Source organism: Cornus florida, unplaced genomic scaffold, assembly GCF_030987335.1.
Source record: "Cornus florida cultivar Cherokee Brave unplaced genomic scaffold, ASM3098733v1 CherokeeBrave_3.0.0_Hap2_Chr02, whole genome shotgun sequence".
Lineage (NCBI taxonomy): Eukaryota > Viridiplantae > Streptophyta > Magnoliopsida > Cornales > Cornaceae > Cornus > Cornus florida.
The window spans coordinates 12,879,852-12,905,732 of NW_026775572.1; the positions used below are offsets into that span (position 1 = coordinate 12,879,852).

The 25,881-nt window shown below is 33.2% G+C and overlaps 3 protein-coding genes across 4 annotated transcripts; all 3 read right to left on the bottom strand.

The window, feature by feature from the left end:
* Positions 1–791: 791 nt before the first annotated feature.
* LOC132293692 (transcription factor MYB60-like) lies at positions 792–2,586 on the bottom strand. Its single transcript, XM_059791262.1, has 3 exons — positions 2,313–2,586; positions 2,006–2,135; positions 792–1,733 (listed from the first exon to the last, which is right to left on the bottom strand). Exons 1-3 carry the CDS (start codon positions 2,479–2,481, stop codon positions 1,067–1,069), a joined length of 966 nt encoding a protein of 321 aa, XP_059647245.1. The 5' UTR covers positions 2,482–2,586; the 3' UTR covers positions 792–1,066.
* A 1,988-nt stretch (positions 2,587–4,574) lies between these two features.
* Positions 4,575–9,614, bottom strand: LOC132293693 (F-box protein SKIP24). Of its 2 annotated transcripts, none has more exons than XM_059791263.1 (5): positions 9,255–9,614; positions 8,918–9,091; positions 8,133–8,295; positions 7,888–8,036; positions 4,575–5,564 (listed from the first exon to the last, which is right to left on the bottom strand). In XM_059791263.1, exons 1-5 carry the CDS (start codon positions 9,506–9,508, stop codon positions 5,468–5,470), a joined length of 837 nt encoding a protein of 278 aa, XP_059647246.1. In that variant the 5' UTR covers positions 9,509–9,614; the 3' UTR covers positions 4,575–5,467. The 2 variants fall into 2 exon arrangements, with proteins under 2 accessions (XP_059647246.1, XP_059647247.1); XM_059791264.1 differs by having other exon boundaries at positions 7,893–8,036; positions 9,255–9,611.
* Positions 9,615–11,484: 1,870 nt separating this feature from the next.
* Positions 11,485–21,251, bottom strand: LOC132293695 (probable ADP-ribosylation factor GTPase-activating protein AGD14). The gene is made up of 13 exons (XM_059791265.1): positions 20,818–21,251; positions 19,993–20,054; positions 18,014–18,101; positions 17,877–17,938; positions 17,671–17,767; positions 17,093–17,539; positions 15,031–15,735; positions 14,689–14,814; positions 14,500–14,613; positions 14,288–14,380; positions 12,880–13,009; positions 12,749–12,794; positions 11,485–11,706 (listed from the first exon to the last, which is right to left on the bottom strand). Exons 1-13 carry the CDS (start codon positions 20,911–20,913, stop codon positions 11,652–11,654), a joined length of 2,121 nt encoding a protein of 706 aa, XP_059647248.1. The 5' UTR covers positions 20,914–21,251; the 3' UTR covers positions 11,485–11,651.
* Between the last annotated feature and the right edge of the window lie 4,630 nt (positions 21,252–25,881).

Genomic DNA, 25,881 nt, shown 5'->3' on the forward strand with positions numbered 1-25,881 from the left:
TATATATTTATTTGCCTTGAGTTTAAAAAATTATTATTATTATTTTTTAAAAAGTCTAAATACATTATACATATATCTACTTATCATGGTTATTTATTTATTTATTTTTACTGCACAAAAGGTTAAACCCAAATCTATATACATATATCATGTGAAAATTTTGCATGGTAGCCATATATGGGAATGGGACCATCATTTGAGCTTCCCACACCAAAAGGTCAAATTGAGATCACATGTTTCTTCAATGTTTGAAGAAAAAGATATCACAAATGAAGCAACTATTTACCCTATTTGGTTGCAAGACTTTCGTGACACTATTTAAATATACCTTGTAAGAAAAGGATTGAGTGCATATATACCCTTGTATGAAAAGGATTGAGTGCATGTATATATATACACACACACACACACTTAAAGTAATGAATTAAAAAAAATGTAGTTTAGTGCACGACTCAGATACTCAGATGTATGTAATTTTACATAAAAATATCGTGTGTGTATAGTGATGAATTTGTTTATATTTTTATAATGTTGAACTGATTTTTAGTTACTTCCAACTATTGCTCACTCTACATACATAAAGTGGAGCTTTCAAAATTTAAATGTTCCTATTGATTGGTGTGGTCAGACGGCATTTATCTTGGGTCTGAATCTGACCCACATCCGGTGAAATGGACATGCAACTGCTGTATTAGGAGTTATTTAAATCATCAACAATTAACTGCATTAAATTGCCTTTTTTCGGTCAAGAATTAACACACAGACCAAATAGAATGAAATAAACCAAAAGGTAGAGAGACAAAGCGACAAACTAAAGCTTAGTTCACATAATTCTTTCAGTATCATCACTGAAATTACATTTTGCAAGGAAATCCCAACTTTCAAGGGAAAAAAAAAAAAAAAAACTACTAAAATGGTCAAACATATAGAGCTGACAAACCCGAAGATAGATCGAGTAGAATAATATCAAATGTAAAGTCCGTCTTTTAACTTTTCAACACGTATACAAGACATACACTATGTGATGCACCTAGATATATATATACATACATATAATCTGAATTTTTCAGAATGTTGGAGGGGATTCAATCATCTCTTCTGCTTGACCAGCACTACTCTCATCCAAGAGCCATTTCTCAAGAAATGAAAATGGAGGATTATTATGATCTGATCTTTGCTTCCTCTCATGCATAAGATGCATTTTTTCACCGGTCGTCGCAGCAGTTTGAGATCCTTTCAGAGTAGAATCACTTGACAAGTACTTCTCCCAACCAGCTATAGATTCAAATTCTTCACTAGAGAATAAATCATCATCTTCTTCTTGCTCGGCTTTCTGTTGGGTGTGACACAGAAGCGAGGTTGTTGCCTCAGAATTTCCAATTCTATCCTCGTTTACTACTTTCTCTTTAGCTCCAATATTGATCATGGAAAGATTAGTAGTCTTTGGTGTAGATCTCATCCAACCCTCTAAGAGTCTTGAAATATTCTCTGTGCTCGAGGCATATGTGGAAGTAGTTGAGGCATTACTTGTGACATCTAAAATCTTCTCGTCAATAGTACTTGCTCTGTAGCTTTTGGATACAAAGTGATGGCTAGTTGAATTATCATCTGATGCCATGTGAGGATCTAAAGCTGATTGAAATCTTCTCATTTTCTTCTTCAAGTGTGTGTTCCAATAGTTCTTTATATCATTGTCTGTTCTTTGTGGGAGGTAAGAAGCTATAGCTGCCCATCTGCCCACAAGTTGAGATAAAAAAAAAAAAAGTGATTATATATAAAGAGAGACGAAGACAACAACAGAATAACAACGATCGGCTATATGAATCCTATGTTTTCATTTCGCTCTATTTAAGGCCATAATATCAGTTGAGAGAGATCTAATATATTCAAAGGTGAAAGGGATATTATATTTATATGAATTCTTGTAATGGATTGAATTGGTAAATGTGAAATATATATACACATATATATAGAGAGAGAATGGATATAGATTTGTGAAGATTACTTGTTACCCAATAAAGCTTGCAAGTGGACGATCATCCCTTCTTCGTGAGGAGTGAAGTTGCCTCGCTTGATTCCCGGCCGGAGGTAGTTAGTCCACCTAAGTCTGCAACTTTTGCTGCACCTTAACAACCCTTTTTTTCATAGTAACAAATTAAAGAAGATTCTATTCATTAGAGCCAAGATTCAAAACCAAAAATATAGAAAAATAAAAAAATTCAGAGAGTACTGCAAAATCCGAGATGGAATTTTGATTGATAATGGCGAATTCAAAGGCTGCAATATTGAAAAACGAGATATTAAGTACTTACCAGTGTTTGCAGGCACTGATCTCCAATTTCCAGGACCATGTTGTTGGATGTAGGAGACTAAGATGATGTCTTCTTCAGGAGTCCATGGACCTTTCTTGACACCAACTTTATCACAGCAAGGAGGCCTCCCCATCTTTCTCTCTCTCTCTAGAATGACACGAACAAGCATGATGAGTGCTTATATACAAGGTGACTTGAAGAGGGAAGCACTTTTTCACCCATTAATCTACCTAGCTGAGTCACCATGCCAGCTTACAAACCCTATGTAAACAAACAGTCAATATTGCAGTTAAGGACCAAAGTCAAAAGAGGGGTTGAATTTGTTTAGGTTCACTGCATAGTAGCTCAAATATCACCTAATGTAGGATTTCTCAACTATAGTCTCTGCTTTCCGAATATCTTATCTAGTATGTTTATTTGTTTATTAGGTGTTGAGATTCCGTGCTGAATAAGTACGGGTACCATACTACATAAAACGGCTCACAACATATACATATATAATACATGTGTAATCGCATTCACATGTATGTGTTATGAATCGTTCGATACAGTATGACATTGTAGAGAATTCGGGCTCGTTTATTAAATGGTTTGATATATGAAGTTAAGACGCACCAAAAGCTACAAACACACATGCAGCCAACAAAGAATGAACAAAATGTCTTAGTTCTCCCAACATTTTACCATATTAGTACTGGGATCAAAATTCTGCATGTTACACATTTTTTTTTGGCAGTATTAGCAGTGCAAATTCATCACATTTATCTTGAAACTTCACTATTTGAAATGATAAAGTTTAGATTTTATCTGTTATGATAAATGAGTGATGTGACGATTTTTTGCACTGTTAGATCCACACCTTAGGGTACTCCGGGAGAGAATGTTGATAGGGTCGTACATATAAACCATAATGACTAATAAATTAATCTCTCTCTTTCTCTCAAGAATTTACTACCAGAACATGCAAACACTTTATAGCTCATTGCATAAGCAATGCTCCATGTATTTGGGATTACAACTCATCTATCTACAATCAAATGAATGATTGACCTACTCCACTTATTGTAAGTCACTGTTTACTCAATCAGTGAACTAAATCAACTTCTTTACCATTTACTGTATCTAGTTGTACATAGGTGGTCAATATATGACACCTCCCGACCACGACAAGGGCTAGTTTGGTAGATAAAAATGAAATGAAATAAAATGGAATGAAACACTTTCAATTTCATTCTTTTGTTTAGAAAGTAATTTTAAAGATAGAATGCTCATTTTCACCATTTTTGAAGAATGATCATTTCATCAAAATCATTCCACTTTACGAGGGGAATAAACATTCTATTCCCACTTAGAAAATACGGAGTACTAAAAATTGCTTTGCTTGAAGGTCATTGAAGACCAAATCAACCTATTGAAGGCGATCAACAACCAATCCGAAATCAGCTCAAAATTAGTCATTCAAGTCGATGATCAATCTAATAGGAGCCGGCGATTTGCATCCATTGAAGTAGATCGATGACCAATCCGAAATTAGCCGGAATCTGATATTCTCTCCTTAGTTTTCAAATTCAGGAAGTGTTTGGAAGAGAGAAGAAGAGAAAGAAAATATATGTTTGCCACATATATATGTGTACATGTATAGTATTTTAACCCATCAATAACCAAACAAGAGAATGGGAATGATCATTCCATTCTCATTCCATTTTTTGATTCATTCCATTCCTACTTCATTTTATTCCTCTATGCCAAAGTGCAGACTCTTCCCAGAGTGGCTCTAGAACTCAACAATATGATTCAAAACTAAAATAATTTGATATCGACTCACAACCTTGGGCAATCTTTCCCTGAAGAAGATAAACTTGGCAGATTTGATATCATTTGACCAGTTGAAAAATTCCAAGAACGTAAAGACTCTTGTTTGGTTCAATTTTTTGACAATTAAAAATACAAAAATACGAAAATCTACTTGGATTAGTTTTTAAGAATTGTTTTATAAAAGCTCATTTAAAATAATAAAAAAAAACTAATTTTAGAAAAATGTCTTTTATATTAACAATTTTGTTCTTTAGTTGATTTCGCACAAATGTTTCAGTTCACCTAGTTTTAAGACAAGTAATGACTTATGAGCTTATACCCAGAAAGACTTAATCCAGAAACTGTAAATGTAATTGTTTCCTTTGAAAGATTGAGGTGTAGCAAATAATACAGACTAGCTACAAAGTGTCATAAAACTTTATAACTCAAACATCCAAACGCACATCATACGATTAAAAGCCAGGCATAGTTATATTATATAAGCATTATACAAAGTGATGTAATATTGACACAAGATGCTAATTCTACCTGAATTGTTTTAAACCCCAAAAAAAAAAAAAAAAAAGAAGAAGAAGATGAACTGCACCACAATCTTTGGGCTTCAAAACAGTTCTATTATATAACCATTATAAAAAGGAATCACTTTAAAACAGTTCTAGAATGGCCTTACGAGTGGACGATTCAGGCTCACCATAAAAGCACAGACATGATACAGAAAGCTTAAATGTGACATGAGGATGAACTGCACCACAATCTTTGGCCTTCAAAACAGTTCTATTATATAACCATTATAAATAGGAATCACTTTAAAACAGTTCTAGAAAGGCCTTACGAGTGGACGATTCAGGCTCACCATAAAAGCACAGATATGATACAAAAAGCTTAAATGTGACATGAGGATGAACTGCACCACAATCTTTGGCCTTCATTTACGTGTTTATGACCAGCCAGGATCGGTCAGATAAAGTTCAAACCGGGTGGGGGACCAGGCTAAGCAGCCCGTTTATCCCTACTACCACGTTCTTGGGTACTTGCATAAGTTTCATTACAGTAAAGGAGGGAATGACATAACCAACACTCTCACCACTTCACGATCCATCCTCTATATTACAAATACATGTATACATCTTCGATCCGAAATAGAATAGGTTGATAATCAAACTAAACGACTTTATTTCTCTTTCCCGTCAGAGCTCTCCCTGACGTCTTAGCCTGAAACAAAGACTGTCAGAAACCCCGTCATCAACTTGAAACTGTTAGATACCACCGTCAGCAATTATACTTGTTTGGACCGCACGCTTCAAGGCAGAACATGGACCTAGTACAAGTCCAGCATCCGCTCACAATGTGCACACCAGGGGATATTGAGAAAAGGTCGTACTAAATTCTTCCATTAGGCAACCTATCCATATGATGTTTTGCCTTGTTTCATATGAGCTGGGCCAAAAAACAATAACAAGTTTACTAATTTCTTTTTGCATCCAAAAGAAACACATGAAGATGGCAGAAAACAATAATAATTGAAAAAAAAAAAAAAAGATGGAGAGATTAAAGATTTCGTGAAAATGGTAAAATTCACGTAACCTTAGCTAAGATTCAGGATTTGAATACATAAAAGCACTGCTAAAATGAAAAGGTTGAAGGCAGAACAATTCAAACATTAAATTTCATCTCACAGCAAAATTACACAAGGGAGAGCCTCCAGGTCGTTGGATTGCCAAACACAATGAAGACAACAAAAGATGAAGATTAACACAAGTGCAGTCCAAGCTTCTTCTCAGAAGAGTGTTATGGTCGTTGGACTACCAAACACACACACACACATGTATATATATAATACAAATAAAAAAATAAAAAACAAAAGTAAAATAAGGGTAAAGAGAAAGAAGAGGCGTTGAGGCAAACAATGAAGACAACAAAAGATGAAGATAAACAAAAGTGCAGTCCAAGCTTCCTCTCGGAAGAGTGTTATGGTCGTTGGACTACCAAACATATATATATATATATATATAAAATACAAATAAAAAATAAAAACAAAAATAAAATGAGGGTCTATGCAAGTGAAGTCCAGTAGAGAGAAAGAAGAGGCGTTGAGGCAGACGTTTGGAGCGTTTCAGGCTCTCACCGATGATATGATTTTTTAAGTCGACAGTATTTGCTACCCTTTGAACAAATAATATACTGAAGTGTGGAGAAACCACCACCATAAAACCCATCCAGTGGGGTAAAATTGAGCTCAAGAATTGAAATCTTCAATCCCATAAACAAAAGACCATATAATTATTTGAAAACATAAGACCATATAATTCTTTGAAAACATAAGACAGACTCATTTTCTATATTACTCAGTAAATATGAAATTGACCGGTGCAGTTTCCACAGAACAACTCAACACACCATGAGAATTTTTGGACAATACTCAGGTCCTCACCGGTGGGTAGGTAAATTTCCCTTATTTTATTAAAAAGGATAATAGGTCCAAAGATTTTTTGGACAATCCTTAGGTCCTCACCAGTGAGTAGGTACTCTCTTTTGACCACACGTGGCCCAATCTTATTATACTGACACATCATTTTTATTTGTCAATATATTAAATAAAAATAAAAAAGAATAAAAGGTGACTAATTTTTTTCTGGATTATGGAAGTGATATGTATATCTAACTAAAGATAATGTGTCGGTAAAGGATTGGATCATTTACCTCCTCACTATTATTGTAAATAATTTTTTTTACCAAATATATATATTTGGTCTTCTTTAAGGAATAAAAGCAATAAAGAATCTAAAAAATTAATTTTGTACAAGTTCTTGTGTTTACTATTATTATTATTATTATTATTTTGATAAGTTTCTTGTGTTTATTATTATTATTATTATTATTATTATTTTTTGAGGAAAGTTTATGAGATAACTAGGTGGTTATGGAAATTTATTTTCCCTTAAAAAGATTTCCATTTCTTTTCCTTTCTCGCTATTTTCATCTAGCCAAATGAAGCCATAGAGATTATGGTAAAAAGATTAGCTATTTTCCTCTGAAACATGTTAGACATTGATTAACCAAAAAACTTAAAATGTTAAATACTTGGTTCAGCTATATAATCAAGTTGAAATTCGCATGAGAAACACAGACCCTATTTCAGTCCCAAAACTCAACATAACCAGCACAGATCAATCCTAAGACAGTTCCCAAACTTTGGTGTTTAGTCTAGTAAGAAAAACCCAAAAAAATCCTTTCTGCCCTGATCAATCTTTTCTCGCACAACTTTTTTACAATACCTGCAAACTTTCACACTTCTAAGACCAAGCCATTTCTAACCTTCTTTTTATTTTAGAACCCCACTATCTTTCTTCTGCCTATTGGAACCCTATTCTACAAGGTTTCCACAGTGAAAACCCACCTTAAACCATCAGTAGGCAGCATAAATCCAAGTTTCCTGAAGATATCACACACCGGCTTGGTATAAAGGGTCACGGGAAAGTTATTTCCTGCACTCATCTGGTATCACTTCAATATCACCTTCTTCTTTTTTCCCTTCCCACCATATTTACTAATGCTGAGCTTTCATCCAAATTTAATGCTTTCTCAAAAGATTATGTAGTTACTAAAAGAAGATTCTGATTCGAGGCAAGGTTCTCCAAAAAAAAAAAACAGTTTCAGTCCTTAAAAGCATCCTTGATGCTTTTCTTCACCAACAACAAGGTAGTGAAAAAATACAGCAAACAAACAAAAATTTACTGCATAATATAGAGGACATCAGAACCTTACACAGTCTACGCATTTTTTCAACTTTCTTTTCTTGATGCCACATTCACCAATCCCTCCACTAGTCAAGTTAAAATCTCGTAATGGGTGATACTTTAACGACTCCAACTGTTCCTTTGCTGCATCAAGCCTTTTCTTTTCATCTCTCTGCATCATATACAAGCATCATAGATATTATATAAAACTTTCCACTAAACTTGGTGAACGAAGCATCCTACCATACAACAATACATTCACTCTTACATAATTCTTATTGAATACTACACTCTGCTGCTTACAAAGCCTAAGTTCCATCTCAAGCGCATTTATTCGAGAATCAGCAGGCACAGCACACTGCTCAACTATTTGTTTTTGCCTACCACGTATAAATTCTGGCTGCCACACTTTCAATGCCACTGAAGCTTGCCTGATGGGATCAAACCAAATATAAAATCTCATCATTGAGCTGGAAAGTTCCTGATCTTCTAAACAACATACATAAATTTATAGGAACCATTTATTTTGAGACGCAATCGATTTTCAAATAACAGATATAATTTATAATGCTATATGCAATTCAGTTGGCCAACCCATTCATATAGGAAAAAGGCTATTCGGTTCATGGATGCCAAAGGCAGGGAGAATGTCTTAGATTTCATTAGTTGATGTGAGTTTTTCAAAACAAAAAAAAAAAATTTGGAGACCCAAAATTTCCAAAATTTATTTTCTTTTGTTTTCGTCAATTTCATGGAGAAAAGGACAAAGAACACAAAGCTATTGGATGCCCTCTTCCCATTTTCTTCACCACTGAACTTCAAAATCCACCAACAGAGAGCATAATTTTTTTTTTTCTAACATTTCAATTTTAAACATATCACTCCATATCAACCATGTATAAATTAAAAGCTCTAGAAAAAATTCTAAATTAATTACCAAGTATTTTATATAGCTACAACAATAAAAACTGCATATTAACGATGATCCACATAGAAAAAATGCAAAAAAAAAAAAAAAAAATGCAAAAAAAATGTTATAATAATAATCATTACCTGACTTTGTGTAAATTTGATAACTCTGCGACTGCAGTCTTCATTTTCTCACTCTCTTCTGCTAGCCGAACCCGTATCTGTCGAAGTTTCCTGGAGTGCTCGAGAATCTGACTCTCTATTCTGAAAACAGCCCTTCGATGGACTAACCGTTTTCGTTCTCTTTCTATCTCAAACCTAATTGAATATTGTTCAAAAAAATTCAAACAGCATTTCACAATCAATCAGTAAACCCCAATTCAATCACACAATAAAAAAATCAAACAAAACAGAATTTTCGAATAAATAAAAATATATATAAGTATAGAGAGAGAGAGAGAGAGAGAGAAAAGTTGTTTACCTGATCTTATAGAGGGTCTTGGATGAAGAATTGGTTGATGATGATGAGGTAGAAGAAGAACGTGATGAATCTTGGGTTTGAGGGAAATCAGAAGAGAGTAAAACGGACCAGAGAAGATCATCGCTGGACAATCGATCGAGGCGTCTGCAAGAGATGGAAAGGCAACAGAGATCTTTGAAGGTCAGTACTGAATTAGGGTTTTGGACTCCAATCTCTAATATTCGTCTCCAAAGCTCGTCCGGTAGAAATGACATCCTTAATTACTGGAGCGTTATATTTCGTACCGCTCTATCTATCAACAATTATCGAGTTGAAGTGTAGAACCGGACATCACAACCGAACCGAGCACGTATTGGTATTTATAATAAACCCTATAATTGAATGGAGTAATTTTATTACGAGTTCTGGTAGCTCAGCTGCGCACTATTTTAATTTTATTTTTCTATTTTTAGAGGTGTGGGTGATAATAGAATTTTTTTTAAAAAAATAATTCTGAAAATAGTTTTCAAAAATTTTAAAAATTATTATTAGAATTTATAATTTTCTGAAAAATAGACATTTTTATAACTGAATTTTTATAAAATAATTTTAAAAAAATTGAACCAAACGAAATTTTTTTATATAATTTTTTAGTTTTTGAAAATAAAAATTATTTTCATAATTACAAATCAAACTCTTTTCTTTTTTTTTTCTTAATTTTGTTTTTTTTTTTTTTTTTTCAAACGTTCTCATGTAAAAGAAAACAAAAAAATAAAAATAAAAAAGTTCTGCAAGAGGTTTTTGTAATATTGTTTTATGTTATAAATATATCTAATTTTAAAGAGCGGATCTCTATATCGTGCTTATGGGAAGCACCAAATTATTATTATTATTATTATTATTATTATTATTATTATTTATTTATTTAATCCTAACAATAAGAAAAAAGCCATATGACATCTACAAAGAGCGTCATAAATGGCCGTACAAAAACAAACAAATCATGAAGCAATAAAAGAAAAAACTAAAGAACGGGCTCCAGATTTGCTGAGAAACAATATAACAGCGGAAACCATCAAGGAAGGAAAGCAGCAACTGAAGTGACTCACGAGTCAGGGTATCGTCAAGGCAACTGCTCCAAGATTGCATTCGCAAGATGCCGCCGACGGGAATCCCCTAAACCCCGAATAAGAGGCTGGGACAACAAAACCCACATAGAGGCGGGGATAACAAAATCCGACATAGATCAGAAATCTAACCGGAGATGAAAAGCAAATCTACCCCGTCAAGCCAGAAACAAGCCTAACAGGAGCAGATCTAACAAAACAATTAAAAAAAAAAAAGCAAAAAAAAGGTCGTAAAAACTCACCCACTGAGTAACTATTTACAATACGTAAAATTTATTAAGCGGTGAAAGGCGGGAATCGGCACCTCCCCACTCCCATGGGAGGGGGTAGGGAGCAATCAGATGAGGGGGTAGGGAGCAAACAGATGGAGAGAGCGAAGGGGTCGCTGAGGGCTGGAGAGAGGGGAGAGAAAAAGTAGAGAGAGAAAGGGAGACCCTGGATATGGGAAGCAGAAAAAGTAGAGAGAGAGGGAGACCCTGGATATGGGAAGCACCAAATGAGCCATGCGTATTAGTGTATATGCGATTTTTCTTTTCTCTCTTCTCTTGTTTCTTGAAATCAATTTTCAAAAAATCATCAACCAAAATTTTTTCTACCGCTTCCATCTCTCATTTTAATTTTTATTTTTTTTAGATCATCTAAAAATTTTGAAATTTTTTGTTATGTTAAAAACTCCATCTTTCCATTTTACAAATTACAGAATTCTCTCATTCATGCCTTTCTAGAAGAATAAAAATTAAATGGAGGTGAAGAAATTATAAGATAAAAAGGGGATGAAAAATTCTTACAAAATGCTTATGATTTTTAACTTTTATGCACCAAAAAAAAATTAAAAAATTAATAATACTAAAAAACCATCTCCTGGAGAGGATTTAAGTTCCACTTCAAAAGACCAAGGGCTTTGCTCTAATGAAGGGAAAGTAAAACAGTAACACCAAAACTTTGGGTCTGGAGGATTGTCAAAAGCTAAATACATCCACAACTTCAACCCACCAGAAGAACAATTACCGCAAACAGTTTCTCTACATTAACAAGAACATCACTATTGTTACCTCATGCTTCAGCTACTAATCCGAGGCTTCAATTCGATGCAAAGTACCATAAAATTCATGGGCACAGCAGACTGAATGAAAATTTTCCACACCAACGTTTTATTTCACGAAGAATACAGACATGAATAGAGCCATAAAATATTTGGATTACAATGTATGAAAGAGACAAGGCAAAACCTAGAAAAGTCCCTAGGAAACTTCTAATACCGACCAAAGAGAAATGAATACACAAGTGAATCCTACGCAAAAGGATTTCCTCCAACAGAAGCAACAGGGCCTTGTGTCGGACCATTCCTGCAAATTTAGCATGATGTTAACACAGGAGATGGAACCAACTAAAACCGTAAATGTAATCATTTTTTAATATGAAGCAAATTCATGACTTTGTTTCCCTTAAGTGCATTAGACACCATTAAATCTACTAGAAAACCACAAAAAGAAAACTACCCTCAGGCCTCTCTGTCCCGTAAACAGGTGTGTCCATTTTAGCATTTCTTTTCCACCTATGGAGCAACATGTCTCAACAAAGAGAACATCTATGCCTTGAATGTGGAGTCAACTGATTCTTTATACATTCAGTTATCCTTTACAAACTAATAATAGACACTTCGAATTTCAACAAATCAGGAAGTTGAGTTCCACATATTCAGTGATCCTCTACTAACCATTAGTAATAGACAGGAGTGGGAGTGGAAAGAATAATCGAATTGGTCCCGCCATTTAATGATCCAAAACATTATATATTACCACAATATTTTCTCAGTTGAACAGAACTAAGCCATAGTTGATTGACTTGGTTCAGCCTAGGAAACATATATCCTCCATGATTATTTTTTTCTTTAGTGGTTGCACTTACCAGCCTGTTGCAAATCAAAGGGCTCCAAACAACTGGACCAGAGGATGTTTTCACCATTTTACAGGAAAAGAGAGGAGCACTTTAGTGCTAACTGTTTCATTTGTGAAATGATGGCAGTTTTTTACTATATTGTGTGTTATCATGAGCAAGTTTGTGGTCACAGCACACGTTAATGAGAATCAATCAGTCAAATCAATTCGAAAAAGAAAATATACATATATATATATATACAGACATGCACACACGGCACTGAAGAGAGAATATATATATATATATATATAATTAAATAAATCATAATCTGCAACTGGCCAACTTCTAACTACAGCTAATAGAGGGGCTCAAAAACTATGCGCCTGGAAAGTGGAGATGTTCCTATTCAGCATGAATCATGATGATAACTAAAACATTGATAAAAAAAGACTATGATCACGAATATTTCATTTAGACAATCTACAACATAGTAATAAGGAAACAACTTACACTAATTGAGTGCCTGGTGATTGCCCTGCCATTAATCCTAAGGCACCTAAGAGTCATGCCAACGTCAGACTGGACAACAAGAATGGTTAAACAGATGTTAAATTTCACGGGAAGAATCAAATACGGCTTACCTTGTGGTGCATTTGGAATATAAGGTGTAGCTGGATTTTGAGGAAACCATGGCTGAGTTAAACCATCAAGGAAGGCAGGTGGCGTCTGGGCATTTGGCAGTGCAGCTTGCAGAGAGGTCATATCCAAGAACTGCAATTGAAGATACAACGGAACAAAATTAAAATAGAAATGAAAAGCAAAACGATGCTTAATACTAAGCATAGCAATATAACTACAGCCAAATAACCGAATTGACATTGGCTACCTAGTCCAACCACATTCCTCCTGAATCGATTTGGTGTGGTGATAACAGCCTAGTAACGCTTACATTGTAAGCAATATCCACGTGGGTAACCACATAGACATGATGATTGGCCAGATATAACAACTTCAGAAAAGCAACATTACAGTGGCACACCCCAGTTAGCACTTGTGCTCTAGTTTCATCAATAAAGATAATATCATCCAAAATAGCATATATCATGAAAAATCATCTTGAATGTTTTTGTTGGTTCATCCACAACAAAGGCAATAAATATGGAGTTAATGCAGATCCTTGACGTAAACAAACAGTAATTGGAAATTCAATTTTTGTACCACAAATTTTTTTTTTTTTTCTTAGTTAGTACCCACACAAACATGCCTCCACTGAGGCTTGAACTCCTAACCTCCCCTTAGGAAGTAAGGACTAGGTACCGCTAGGCCAGTGGCCTGTTGGCATTTTTGTACCACAATTATGCTTACTATGGACACAATTCGATCATACATGTCAGTATATCTATTTGTAAGTTTGTAACACGATTCTTTTCTAAATCTAACCTTTTTTTTAACATGCATGTCTCGATTGAGACTTGAACCTTTGACCTCCCTTTGAGAAGTAAGAGGCTGATACCGCTAGGCATTGGCCCGTTGGTAAATCTAACCATATTATATCTTCAGGACCTTAATCCTAGGATTTCTCCAAATCTATTTTAAAAAATGTAGAGATCTTTCTTTTTCTTTTGATAACTTCTCATTAATCTCCTCAGTAAATAGCTTCCGCTGTTGATTTTCTGACATAAGTCCAAGCTGATTGTCTTACACTATAGTTTCACACCTTAATTGTTATTTAAATACTCTCTTTACAATTTACATAGCATGACTCATTAATTTGATACTACAATAATTTGTACAACTTTGAAAATAATTCTAATGACTCCTCAAGCATTTTTCTCAATTACTATTATCTTATAGAATGATTCAAGACAGGCCATCATCACATAAACACCTACAACTTCGGATTTTAAAAAAAAAAAAAAAAACAAAACAAAATGAAAAAACTGAAAGAAAAGTGTGAAAAAAGCCATTGGCCCAGTGCTTGTCCTGCCTGTGTGGGGTGATAGTATTAGTGTCAAACTTTTAATGCGAAAAACAAGTACTGCAACATACCGCATTGTTAGATTCCAAACCGGAATCATATGGAAGGTCGAATGGGTTGGTTGATATGTGATCAGTTGCATGTGACTGGGAATGTGCTCCTTCCTGTTAAAAGTGAACAAAACAAAGTCATTATTCAAACAGGAAAGAAGAGCAACGTCACTTAGGATAAAAAGAGTGGTTAAAAGCCTACCACAAGGCTGAAGCAAGGCAAAAGTACAAACCATTAGAGGAAGTGCTGATGAAGAATATGTTGACCCACTAACATGCGATGGTACACTAGGAAAAGGAGGTCCATTATCCAAGACAGCTCTTTGAATCCCATTTTTATTTAAGTCCTGAAAAGTGAACAGCTCAAAAATAAGTAGAAGCAACCAACACATTGTTTAGCATGTTCAGGAAAATCTAGCAACCTCTGATATTCCCAAGCCCAAATACTGATCAGCAGTTGACGACTTGTGCATTGCAACTTGCTCCCTACTTTGTTGAATACCCCCAAGAGGTGGTTGTCCAATTGAATCTTCAAAGGCATTCCATGACTGCTCAGAGATATGATTAGGAACTTAGGATTGGTTCAAACACTTTAATTATTTATTCAAATTGCCAATAAACAAAAATCAATTGCTGATTCCATGCAACTATATAACTAGGATTTAAACTAAATCAAATCACCAATGACTAAATGAAATCTTTCTTAATAAATCTCACTTTCTTATAACAAAATTATGAGACATCCAGATGGCTAAATTGCTTACCTGAGTGCCCATCGCACCAAGGGAGGCTTTAACATTGTGCACGCCCTCATTCCATGGATTAGACATTGATACAGAAGGTCTACGAGCATTAAAATCTTGAAATGATGGCCACTGCAGGCTCGTATTTTGGGACAAAAGTGGGTCAAACTTTCCAGGAGGACCTCCGTCAGAAGAAGGTATTACTGCAGGGGTAGAATTTTCAATACCCACATTAGATGCCATGTGCTGAGGTACATCAAATGTTGCCCACCCTTCATTTTTTGGCATAACAAGATCCGGTGATTTTTTATCCAAGGTTGCAGCCGACTGCTGCTGAGGAATCTCAGAGAACAAGTCTAAAGATGACGGTGTAGAACTTTTGGAAGGTTGATGTGCATTCAAAGTTGAAACTGAAGGAATGGGGGATGGTTGAAACAAATCTATAGGTGGAGTTGATGATGTCTCTGACAACTGAAACAAATCCGTTGCTGGAGCTGAAGAAGAGACAGTTTGTGGTGCGGATGGCGCATCAAAGAGGTCCAAGCCACCAAAATTCCCAAATACAGCTGATTGTGGTAAAGTGGGAAAAGTAGACAGTTTATCCTGCTGGATACCAGCAGACTGTTGAGGTCCTGAAGCAACATCCATTGAATTAACAGAATTAACTGACTTGAGCGACATGGAGTTGCCATCAAATGATCCAAAGCTGCTTGAAGATGCAGTTCTCTAAATAAAAGGGTAATCTGATGTCAGTTGATATAAAGGTGAAAAAACACTACCAATAAAATGAAGAAATAAGGCTGTAACACAACATCAAATGATTAATTCTCTAAATAAAAGGGTAACACAACATCAGGTGATAAGTGAAAGACACTGTCAATGAAACAAAGAAACAAAGAAACAAAGCCTATAACACAAAGTAAACACACATGGCCAAGGAGCAGACAGTAAGTTTAAATTTCCAATGGTTTTAAAATGGTTGCAGTCACGGAGTGTAACAGACACAGATACCAGAGCCGTGATTTTTTATTTTGGTTACACAAGTACCCCAAATAACACTGATGAACGTGATTGAAACCCCAGAATCCCATAAATTTGAGATTTAGATGATTTTTGATGCATTTTTTTTTTAACTAAAAACTTAATGCTTTTTTTTTTTTAGTACTTTTACTTAGTACTTTATATTAGTTATTAAGGTATTAACATTATAGATTCATATTTTTATCAGTTAATAACTTAGTACTTGGTAACTATTACTCGTATGGTTATTACTTATGTTGTTAAGGATCTATTATATATGCTCAAATAAAATTAATATACTTCATTACCCAATATTTAGTATTTATATGTATGAGATCTAGGGAAGGAATATTGTTTTTTAAAGTAACGAAAAAAATAACTCAATAACAATCATTGAGAATAATCATTCTTTCAAAAAAAAGAAAAAAAAACCATTGGAGAATAAGCATTCTGAATACAACTATTTTAGCTCATCATTGCAACAATCAAACTTCCATCAGTAATCCAAGGGAAGAATGTCATTTTAGAATGTAGTAGAAGAATATGAAGACAGGCATTGAGGATATGTCCATAATGATCAAGGTCAAATCGCAAGCATAGCTATGCAATGAAGCAAATTCAATGAAGTAACAACTGATTTCATAGAGAGGTCAAAACACAAAATATTAGCTCATTGATACCATTAGGTGCGGGGATGTTCACTTTCAAGCTTTTTCAATTTTAAAACACAAAATAATTTTTCAGGACATATAAAATTTATAGATATCTGTTTCTTTAAAATTCTAAGAGGTCAAAAAAAGGAGCAAGTATAAACCTGCACAGGTAGCCAAATTGGTTGTGAGGCAATGGCTTAGGAATGTGGGCAGTGATCACGTGCAATTGTAGGAAACTAAGGATTAGTCTTAGGTCAATATGAGTTAGGAGCACCAAATACAAAAATTCATGCATTATATTGTACATCCCTATGAATGTTTAATCAAGATAAATGCTTAGTATAGACTCCAAGGGTATCATATTGTTGAATGTAACTTGAATTTCATCAGAAACATAAGCAGGTAACAACCTGTGGACATGGAAGCCCATTTGTATCCCTTTTAGTGTTTGCCTCTAAGAATGTATTCATTGTTTGATATCGCACATCATCGTTTAAGATATCCCTTGAATTTTGACTAGAAGGACTGCTATATCCAATGTCTCTTTGAAGAGTTGGTGACTGGGCACCAGACCTGAATGGATCACCTGCACTGGATGCTGAATAGTCTGAGAATCTGGAATTTAATCCCTCATTTGCAAACCTGTCTTCGTACATTTGGTCGCTCAAACGACTAGGACTTAAGAAACCTGAGACTTTCGCTTCATAGAGGCCTCGATCTGAACCAGGCTTTCTAGTAAGAGCAGGAGCGTGTTTCCCATACCGCCGATCTTCATACTGATAATCGTATGGTGGACTTTGAGAATAAGAATGATATGAACTGGCTCGTCTTGTCTCATCTTCATGGTTTCTAAGGTTCTGCCAAATTCATTAATGAAAAACTCTCGGCTGTAAGTGAAATATCTGTGAAGGAAAAGATAATGACAATGGTATGGATAGTAAGCTCAAAGAAAATATTCATAGATAGATGTGGTTTAGGAATATATTGCCTGGGTGTCTCTTGGAGGTTTTTCAGAGGTATTTCCCCCAGCATATTTTCTATCCACGTAAACATTCCTTATAAACGCACGAACTTTATCAACATTGCTGCAAGAAAACGACGTAAGTTTTCATATTGCAACGTACAAGATACGATTTCCATATTTGCAATATTCAAATCATTTAGCACCAAGAGCAACCAGTCACACATTTACACCTGTTGTCAGGCAATCTCTGTCTCTGTGAGTCCCAATCCTTCAAAAATATTTCCCGTGCACGCTGAAACGAGTAGATGTCTTACAAGCAAATAAGCAACCCTGCTACCAAATAGAGAAGACTAAACACAATTTGTACCTGATTGCCACCATTTTGTAGAGCTTCGACTTCTTGGGAAGTAAACTTAGCCATGGATACAGACTTCACACGGTGAGTGAACTCACGACTGCAACGCATAAAATGTTAACCCGTTAAAAACAGTGAAGTTTTACGTATCAAATAATAATAATAAACAGTGAAGTTTTAAAGTGACAAAAATCTGCATCTCGGCCAAGCTCAACCAATAGATCTACGACAATACAATTTGGACCCCGAAGATAGTAGGAAAGGGGAGAGATGCCACAGAAGTTATTGTGAGTACTCAGATGCATTACAATGATCAATTCAGAATTATAGGAAAGGGTCCATATTATGATGTACCCGACCCCAAGTAATTGGGAAAAAAAGGCTTGATTGTTGTTGTTGTTGGCGGTGGTGGTCCACATTATGATGTATTATAGATGTCACTTGAGTGATCCTATGATTGATTTTATTTTCTTCAACTAAACAGTCATACACATACATTTTCAAATATACCACATAATATTTTTGGAAACAAAGAAAAGATACATGTTGATAACGGTGAACTTTGAAGAACTTTCATAAAATAAAATTAAAAAGATCAAAAGATTGTTTGGTTTATCAACAATTCAACATTCAACACATAAATCGAGCCTTTCCTTTTCTATTTCAGATTATCATACTAGGCCGATAAATGTCAAAAAATATTCTAAACCGAACTTCATTTATGGAACACAAAGCTTCTAAAAGCTGATATTGACTTTCCTAGGTCATGAATCAGTGACAAATGACTAAACTCTCCATCTGGTTTACGACATTAATATTAAACAAGCGCCTTACCCTTATTAAACCTTTGTGATCCAACAGCTCCAGTAAGCATGTAGCTGTGTCTAACAAGCACTGTTATCAGAAAATGCTACACGTTCGACATTTCATCTGACCTGAATTACTATTTAAATTGGTAATTTGTTATGGCAAAGAAATCCTATAACCATGCGAGAGCTTCAAGACCATGTGCATAAACTTACTTGCCACGTTTCAACAGTGAACACAATCCTATGGAAACTGATTAGCACTTTGAAACAGTATAGTGAGAACCAACCATAGGGTCTCTAACACCAAACCACACTGTGTCCTTGTTTCATGAACACAATTGAGTACTCCTTTCAAGCTGCTAAAGGAGAAGCTCCAGCAGGTTTAGACCTCACCAAAACAGCAATCCCACTTCTTACCATCAATATGAAGTATTCTCTTTAGCAGTCACAGTAACTCCCGAAGATCTGTAACTTTTGGTTCATGATGTCAAGTATTACACTGCACTAATAAAATAAATTACTAAATGCTTGTCGATTTTAAATAGCCTACGATGGATCATTCTTTCAAATGCGCTAAAATTAGACCATATTCAGTCCACATAATAGGTTTTGAAAGGATGCAGGAAATTAACAATAATATGCTAATAAACCAAAAATAAATAAACAAAATTACTAATTTGAAAATCACTTAAATGGTAATTGAAGTTACACAAACAATAAATATTGGTAGGCTTGTATGCTTTCCATTACTTAATCGCGTAAACATTCATTATATTACTTACAATGTATTGGTACACTTGCTTGATTTCGGGTACCTTCACCTCAAGCACGCAATAATGACTTATATAAGGTCACCAGCTTCACACTCACTACATTTCCTAAACGGAATCGTCCTTCAGAGTACATGCTCTCGGAAGGCCTTATCTAGAACTCCTGCTTCACCCTTGATTTCCCCAAATCTACTTTTTAAAACACTTCTCTTTCTAGTTTTATGAAAGTGAATTTTGTTTATAACTCAGAGAGCTATATAAAATAAATATCACCGATCAAACCATAAAAACTTACCAAATAAAATGTTAACCTAGAGAATAAATTCAACAGCTGAATGCGGACATTCTTTTTCATAAGCATGCCCATCCAAATTATAAATTTATAACATAATCAGATAATGAATATACTCACTGTATTCCACTGCATGTCATACAAATGAAGGTCCAGAAGTTTGTACAAACATACTGTGGTCCCTGCACAGACAAAAACAGAAGTTATGAATATAATTATTATTATTATTATTTTTTTAAGTGTTCTTCAAAGTAAAATTTCATTACGGGAAAAAAAAAATGAACAGTGGAAAAACTAATTTAAAAAAAGACCCAAAAAAAAGAAGAAAAAAAAAAAAAAGGGCAAAAAGTGAAAATTTTGAGACACTGTTAGTGAAAACCAGAATTAATGTTAACACTCCGTCTGCTTATTAATCACTAAATAAATCACACAACAGAGTTTGATCCTTAAATTTGAGTTTTCAAAGAAATTAATAATAATAATAATAATGAAGACACAGGAACTCGTGTCGACTGAGACAAACAGTTCTATGCTCAATTGAGTGGAGTTTTGCAATTTTGGGTTTTATTGTTTCTGAAATGGTATATATATACATACATGCATATATATATATATATATATATATATATATATTCTTGAAGTTGAGTCTCATGGAAATCTTAAAACGGCTTCATACCAGAAACTTACTCTTTTCTCGGTTAATATTTTGCCTTCAAAATGTTTTAAATTAAAACAACCAAAACTAAAAGGATGTGTATGATTCAAAATTAATCTTCAATCCTTCCGCTGTTCTTTTTTTTTTTTTTTTCAGCAACCAACCGAATAGTAGATATAAAGCTTCCAATACGAAATTGAAAACAGTTTAGAAAAAATAAATAAATAAATAAAAACAGAAACAGAAGAAATCAAGATGGAAAAACAAAAAGAGAGTTGGAGAAAATTTACCAAGCTGTTACAGTTGATGCATCTTCGATTGGGCGGAAGCTTCATGAGACCCCTGATTATCTTCTCGTTTCGCTCTTCTGCCTTTTTGCTACTCATCTTTCTTGAACCGGCAAATCAAACTCAAATCGAGAGCTTGAAATTAAATCTTTTGATGTCAGGTCCCTATCAACCCTAGAACCGACTAAATGTAAGTAACTCTCTCGGAAAATTTAAGAAAAATCCAGGCTTTTGAGCTCTAATTTTGGGATTTCTAAGATCAGTAGTGATAAATAATCTCTGATTTTGAAATCTACGGTTTGATAAATAATCTCTGATTTGAAATCTAGGGTTTTAGGTTTTTGAATTGTGAGGGATAGAGATGCGAACTCGATTCAGCTCTCTCTCTCTCTCTCTCTCCTCTCCAGTGGACAGGACGTTTCGAGTTTCAAATTTGTATGCTACTTAATATTTTCAAATTGTTACAATATGTTATTATAACTACAATTAATTAAATCGTTTTTTTTTTTTTTTTTTTTATGTTTTAAAAACCAATATAAGTACAGTATATGATTCTCATCCATGTATTTATTTATTTATTTATTATTTTTTTTTATAGTTAAAATCCATGTATTTATTTGATCCAGTGTTATTTGGACTAAATGGGTCATCAGTCATCACTATTGCTCTCGTCATAATTTCTCTCGACAAGTTATGTCTGCTTATATAATCAAAATTTTAAAGTCGTTTCTTATTATTTTAATTTTTATAATATGTAAGCTTTTCTTTTTCATTTGTCTCTATCACTTAAATTATTGTGCTAATTTAGACCTGACTAGTGGGCACTTATTATTATTATTATTTTATTAATAAATCATTCTATGGATGTTCGATGCTAAATATAGCATTTTGGATTTTAAAAAATGTTAAGTATAGCATATCCCATTTATGCTATGTTTAGTAGGAATGATGGAAGGAGTGCAGAGAGAAAACAAAAATTTTCACCCCTGAAAGAGAAAGAGAAGATAAGTAAATTATTATAAAAATTTTAAATTAAATATTATATTAAATTATATAAGTTTTAAATTATAATTTTATCCTTTATATGTTACAACATTATAAATATTATTAGACATAATGGTAAAACAATTAAAACTTTATCTTATAAATTATTGGTTTTTTCTCTTCTCTTCCATTCATCCGAACAAAAAAAAATACACAATCTCTTATCTAGAGATATTTTAGAGCAAATCTAACAATCTGTTAAAAGTTGGCGGAGGGAAGAAGGGTCAGGGGTGCCATGGAACCCCAAAATTTTTTGTAACCTCTATTAGTGGTGTATATTTATAATTATTAAAGATAATTTGGTATAGAAAAATTTAAATTGACCCCCCTCAAAATTTTCTGTAATTTCTATTAATAGTGAATATTTATAATTATTAATGATAATTTACTATAGAAAAATTAAAATTGGCCTTCCAAATTTTCAAAAAATACTTAATTTTGTTACTTATTTATGGTTATTAAAGATAGTTTACAATTCCTCAAAGTCTAACCAATCCTTTTTTTTTTTTGAAAAGTTAATATTGCAATTTTGACGTGACATATGAGTATTCTATTCATATTGTTCTTCATACAATGTTCAATTTTATTATTATATACTACTATATGCATACATACAAGCGCACGCTGCTCACACAGATTGTTTGTTATGAATTAAAAATATTTTAATTTGACAACCTCATTTATCGACTGTCACATGTTCTTCTCTCCATTTTCTTCGCAACTTTTTATTTCTGGCTCCGCCCTTGTTAAAACACTATTTTGTGTAAATATAATATGTAATTTTTTTTTTATTTTTTTTATCTTCACCAGTATGTTAAGATACACTACAACGTCATCGATGTCTCCAACCTTTTTATACAGTCACATTAGCATATTTCCTTTTCCCTCCTTCTTTCTTATTTCATTCACAAATCAACTTTATATTAGGTAAGTTTATAAAAATTATGTGGGGTCTAGACATAACACTGGTGGGTTGTTATTGGGGACTGTATTTTTACAAAAAATGTATAAAACAACCGTTTGAGCTAAAAATATATAATTGACAGATCAAATTTACACAAAAATATATATATATATATATATATATATATACACAATGTTTGGAGATGCTTTTATCCATCCCTTCTTCCCCGTTCCATTTAATTTTTTTTTTTCCAACCGAACATAGGGTTAATTTTTCTGAGGCCCAAAATACCCTACTTAAATAACGTGACATATTTAAAGTTTGCAAATTATTTCATCATCCCAAATTACCCGTAAATGCATATCTTGTTAAATACAAGATATTCTTCATAAGAGCTATTATGTGTAATTTTTATGTACAGTAATTTTTTTTTTATTTAATTTTTTTTTTTGTTGTTGATATTATTATAATTTTATCAGTTTTGTTAACATGTTTCAAATCTGCTAATGTAGGTAATATTCAATTACAAAGAAAATGAATTTGAATGAAAATTTACATTTTACAAAATTTAAGCGAATGTAGTATCATAATAGGTTGACAATCTAAAGAAAAGGAATGCAATCAAGCTGTAAAGTTTGCGGACCAGGGGGATGATCCCAGTACACTCGTGTTGTCCTTGCCCTCCTTTTGTGTGTTTGGCGTGGAAGATTTTTGTCCAATGAGATTTAGATCTGTCCTTTCAGAGATTGTCTTCGTTGCAATAATTTTGGCTCTGGTGAGTCCACTTTTTCAAAAACCACCCCATGTGTCTCAGTAATTTACCATAGTCATGTGCGGAGCCACTAAATGCCTATGGGACACGTGCCTCGTGACCTGACCCCGATTATTATAATATGTATATTAAATTTATATATTTTTATATGTATATATGAAAAAATTTAAATAATGCTTTTCTTAAAAATTTTATTTTTTAAAATTATTTTTTTAATTTTGTATTTTTTTACTTTTTAAATTCGTTTAATTTCCTTTAAAAAAAAGTCAAAATTTTCTTTTTGAATCAAACTCTAATTTTTTCTCTTTCAAAATTCTTCCATTTTTTCTTTCTTTTTTAATTTTTTATTAACTATTTATTTATCTTAAAATACTCATTGATTAACATATTATTTTGAATAATTTTTTTTCTTTTTCTTTTGATTTATAGAATCTATATTTATTATCGTGATTATTGAATTTTTTTTTTTTTTTTACACTGTATCCCCCTAAATTTAACCTATGGCTCGGAATCATGTGGGCAAGGGAAAAAATGGAAAAGAAGAAACAAATGGTGTTTCAATGGCTCCAAATCGAGTCCACGGTTCATTTTGACAAAACACTGTTAAACCATTTTTATTTTTAGCTGCGTCCAAGTAGGAATGAAAATTCCTTTGGGTTGGTTAATTTGGTTAGATGAAAATGAAAAGCAAAAAAAAAAAAAAAAAATTATTTATCATATTTTAAAAAAAATACTTCACACTAACCAAATACATGATTGAAAATTTTATTTTTCACACTACACTTTCACTTCCTACTTTTATTTGTCTCTTTCATTTTTCCATCCTTTTAATTCCTATATGGGTCCCCTCCAGTGAATGCTATATTAATTTTTGAAGGTAAATCCACATGTCCACTTTTAATCGTCTCTTGCCGTAAGCAAGTGGTGGGATTCATCATTTCAAGGGATTCTCGATGCAGACACCGTCTATCTTCGTTGAACGAGTTTGTTGGGGTTATTACTTATATTGATGTGGACATTGAAGCCCTCAATTTGAGGGTGACTCCAATAAGTGATGCTGCTCAGAAAATGCTTCTATCATAGTTGAAAATGTGGGAGTTGCTTGATTTGTAATTTGGAAAACACTTCTTAAGTAGAATTTTGGAAACTTTTAAAACTTTATTATTTAATTTTATATATTTTAAAAATTGTTAACTTTTTCAAACTATTAATAGATTTGACTACTAACTTTTTAAAACTAATTACAAAATTGTATTAAAATACTATTTACATTTTTTTATGATCCAAAATATCCTTCTAAAAAGTAACTATTGCTATATGTCTTTCTCACTCTAGTCAAGACCAGTATTATTCAATCATCTAGAGAGTTTTATTGGGAGACTTGGAACAAAAGAAGATTGCTATTTGTTGAATGGCCGCGTATGAAGCGTATTGAGTCACAATTTCAAGAAAAAAACGTTACTCGTTGTTCACGTTATATGCAAACTAGACCCAACGGTCAAAAATGTAAAAATTCACAACCTGAATACTAAACAATTTGAAATAGGGATGTACTTTGAATTGTTATTTGTTTGATTTTATTCAAATAAGTCTATTTTAAATTTCAATTTTTATAATGTGATGAAACGGTTATCAAACTGTTCTTTTGTAAGTCACTTATTTCTTATGGTATGATAAAATTGTTGTTCCTACATGTTGCGATTGATATTGTGTGAGTTTAGCTAACTCATATTGCCCATGTTATTGTAAAGAAAATGAATTGATAATGCATTATTTATTTTGCAACACTTAAGCATGTGCAACATTGGGTTAAAAAAAAAAAAAAAAATTGTTGCACATCGAAGGGTTGCCCAAAAACTAAAAAGAATTCGAGTGGGAAGGGTTGCACAAAGAATAAAAAATTATTTTTGGATTAAAAGGTATAGAAGGGTGTTTTGGACCATGAAAAAATAAAAATAGCGTTTTAGTATACTTTTGTAATTAGTTTTAAAAAATTAGCAGTCAAACTTAATAATTTGAAAAAATTAGCATTTTTTAAAATATACAAAATTAAGTATTGAAGTTTTAAATTTTCTCTAGAATTTTTTATACAGTCTTATGTTTTCAGAAAACTGTTTTTATACTTACAAACCAAGCAGGGTTGTTTTTAGTAACGAGAAACGTTTCTTATTTTCTGTTGTCAATCTCTAAAAGGGCAAAACGAAAACAAAAATCGCGTTCAATAAATATTTTTGTTTTTCTATAACAGAAAACATTTTCAATTTTTTGTGAAGAAAAGAGAAAATATCAAAATGATGTTTCTTATGTTTTCGGAACTGTAACAGAGAAACGTTTTCACTAATGTTAG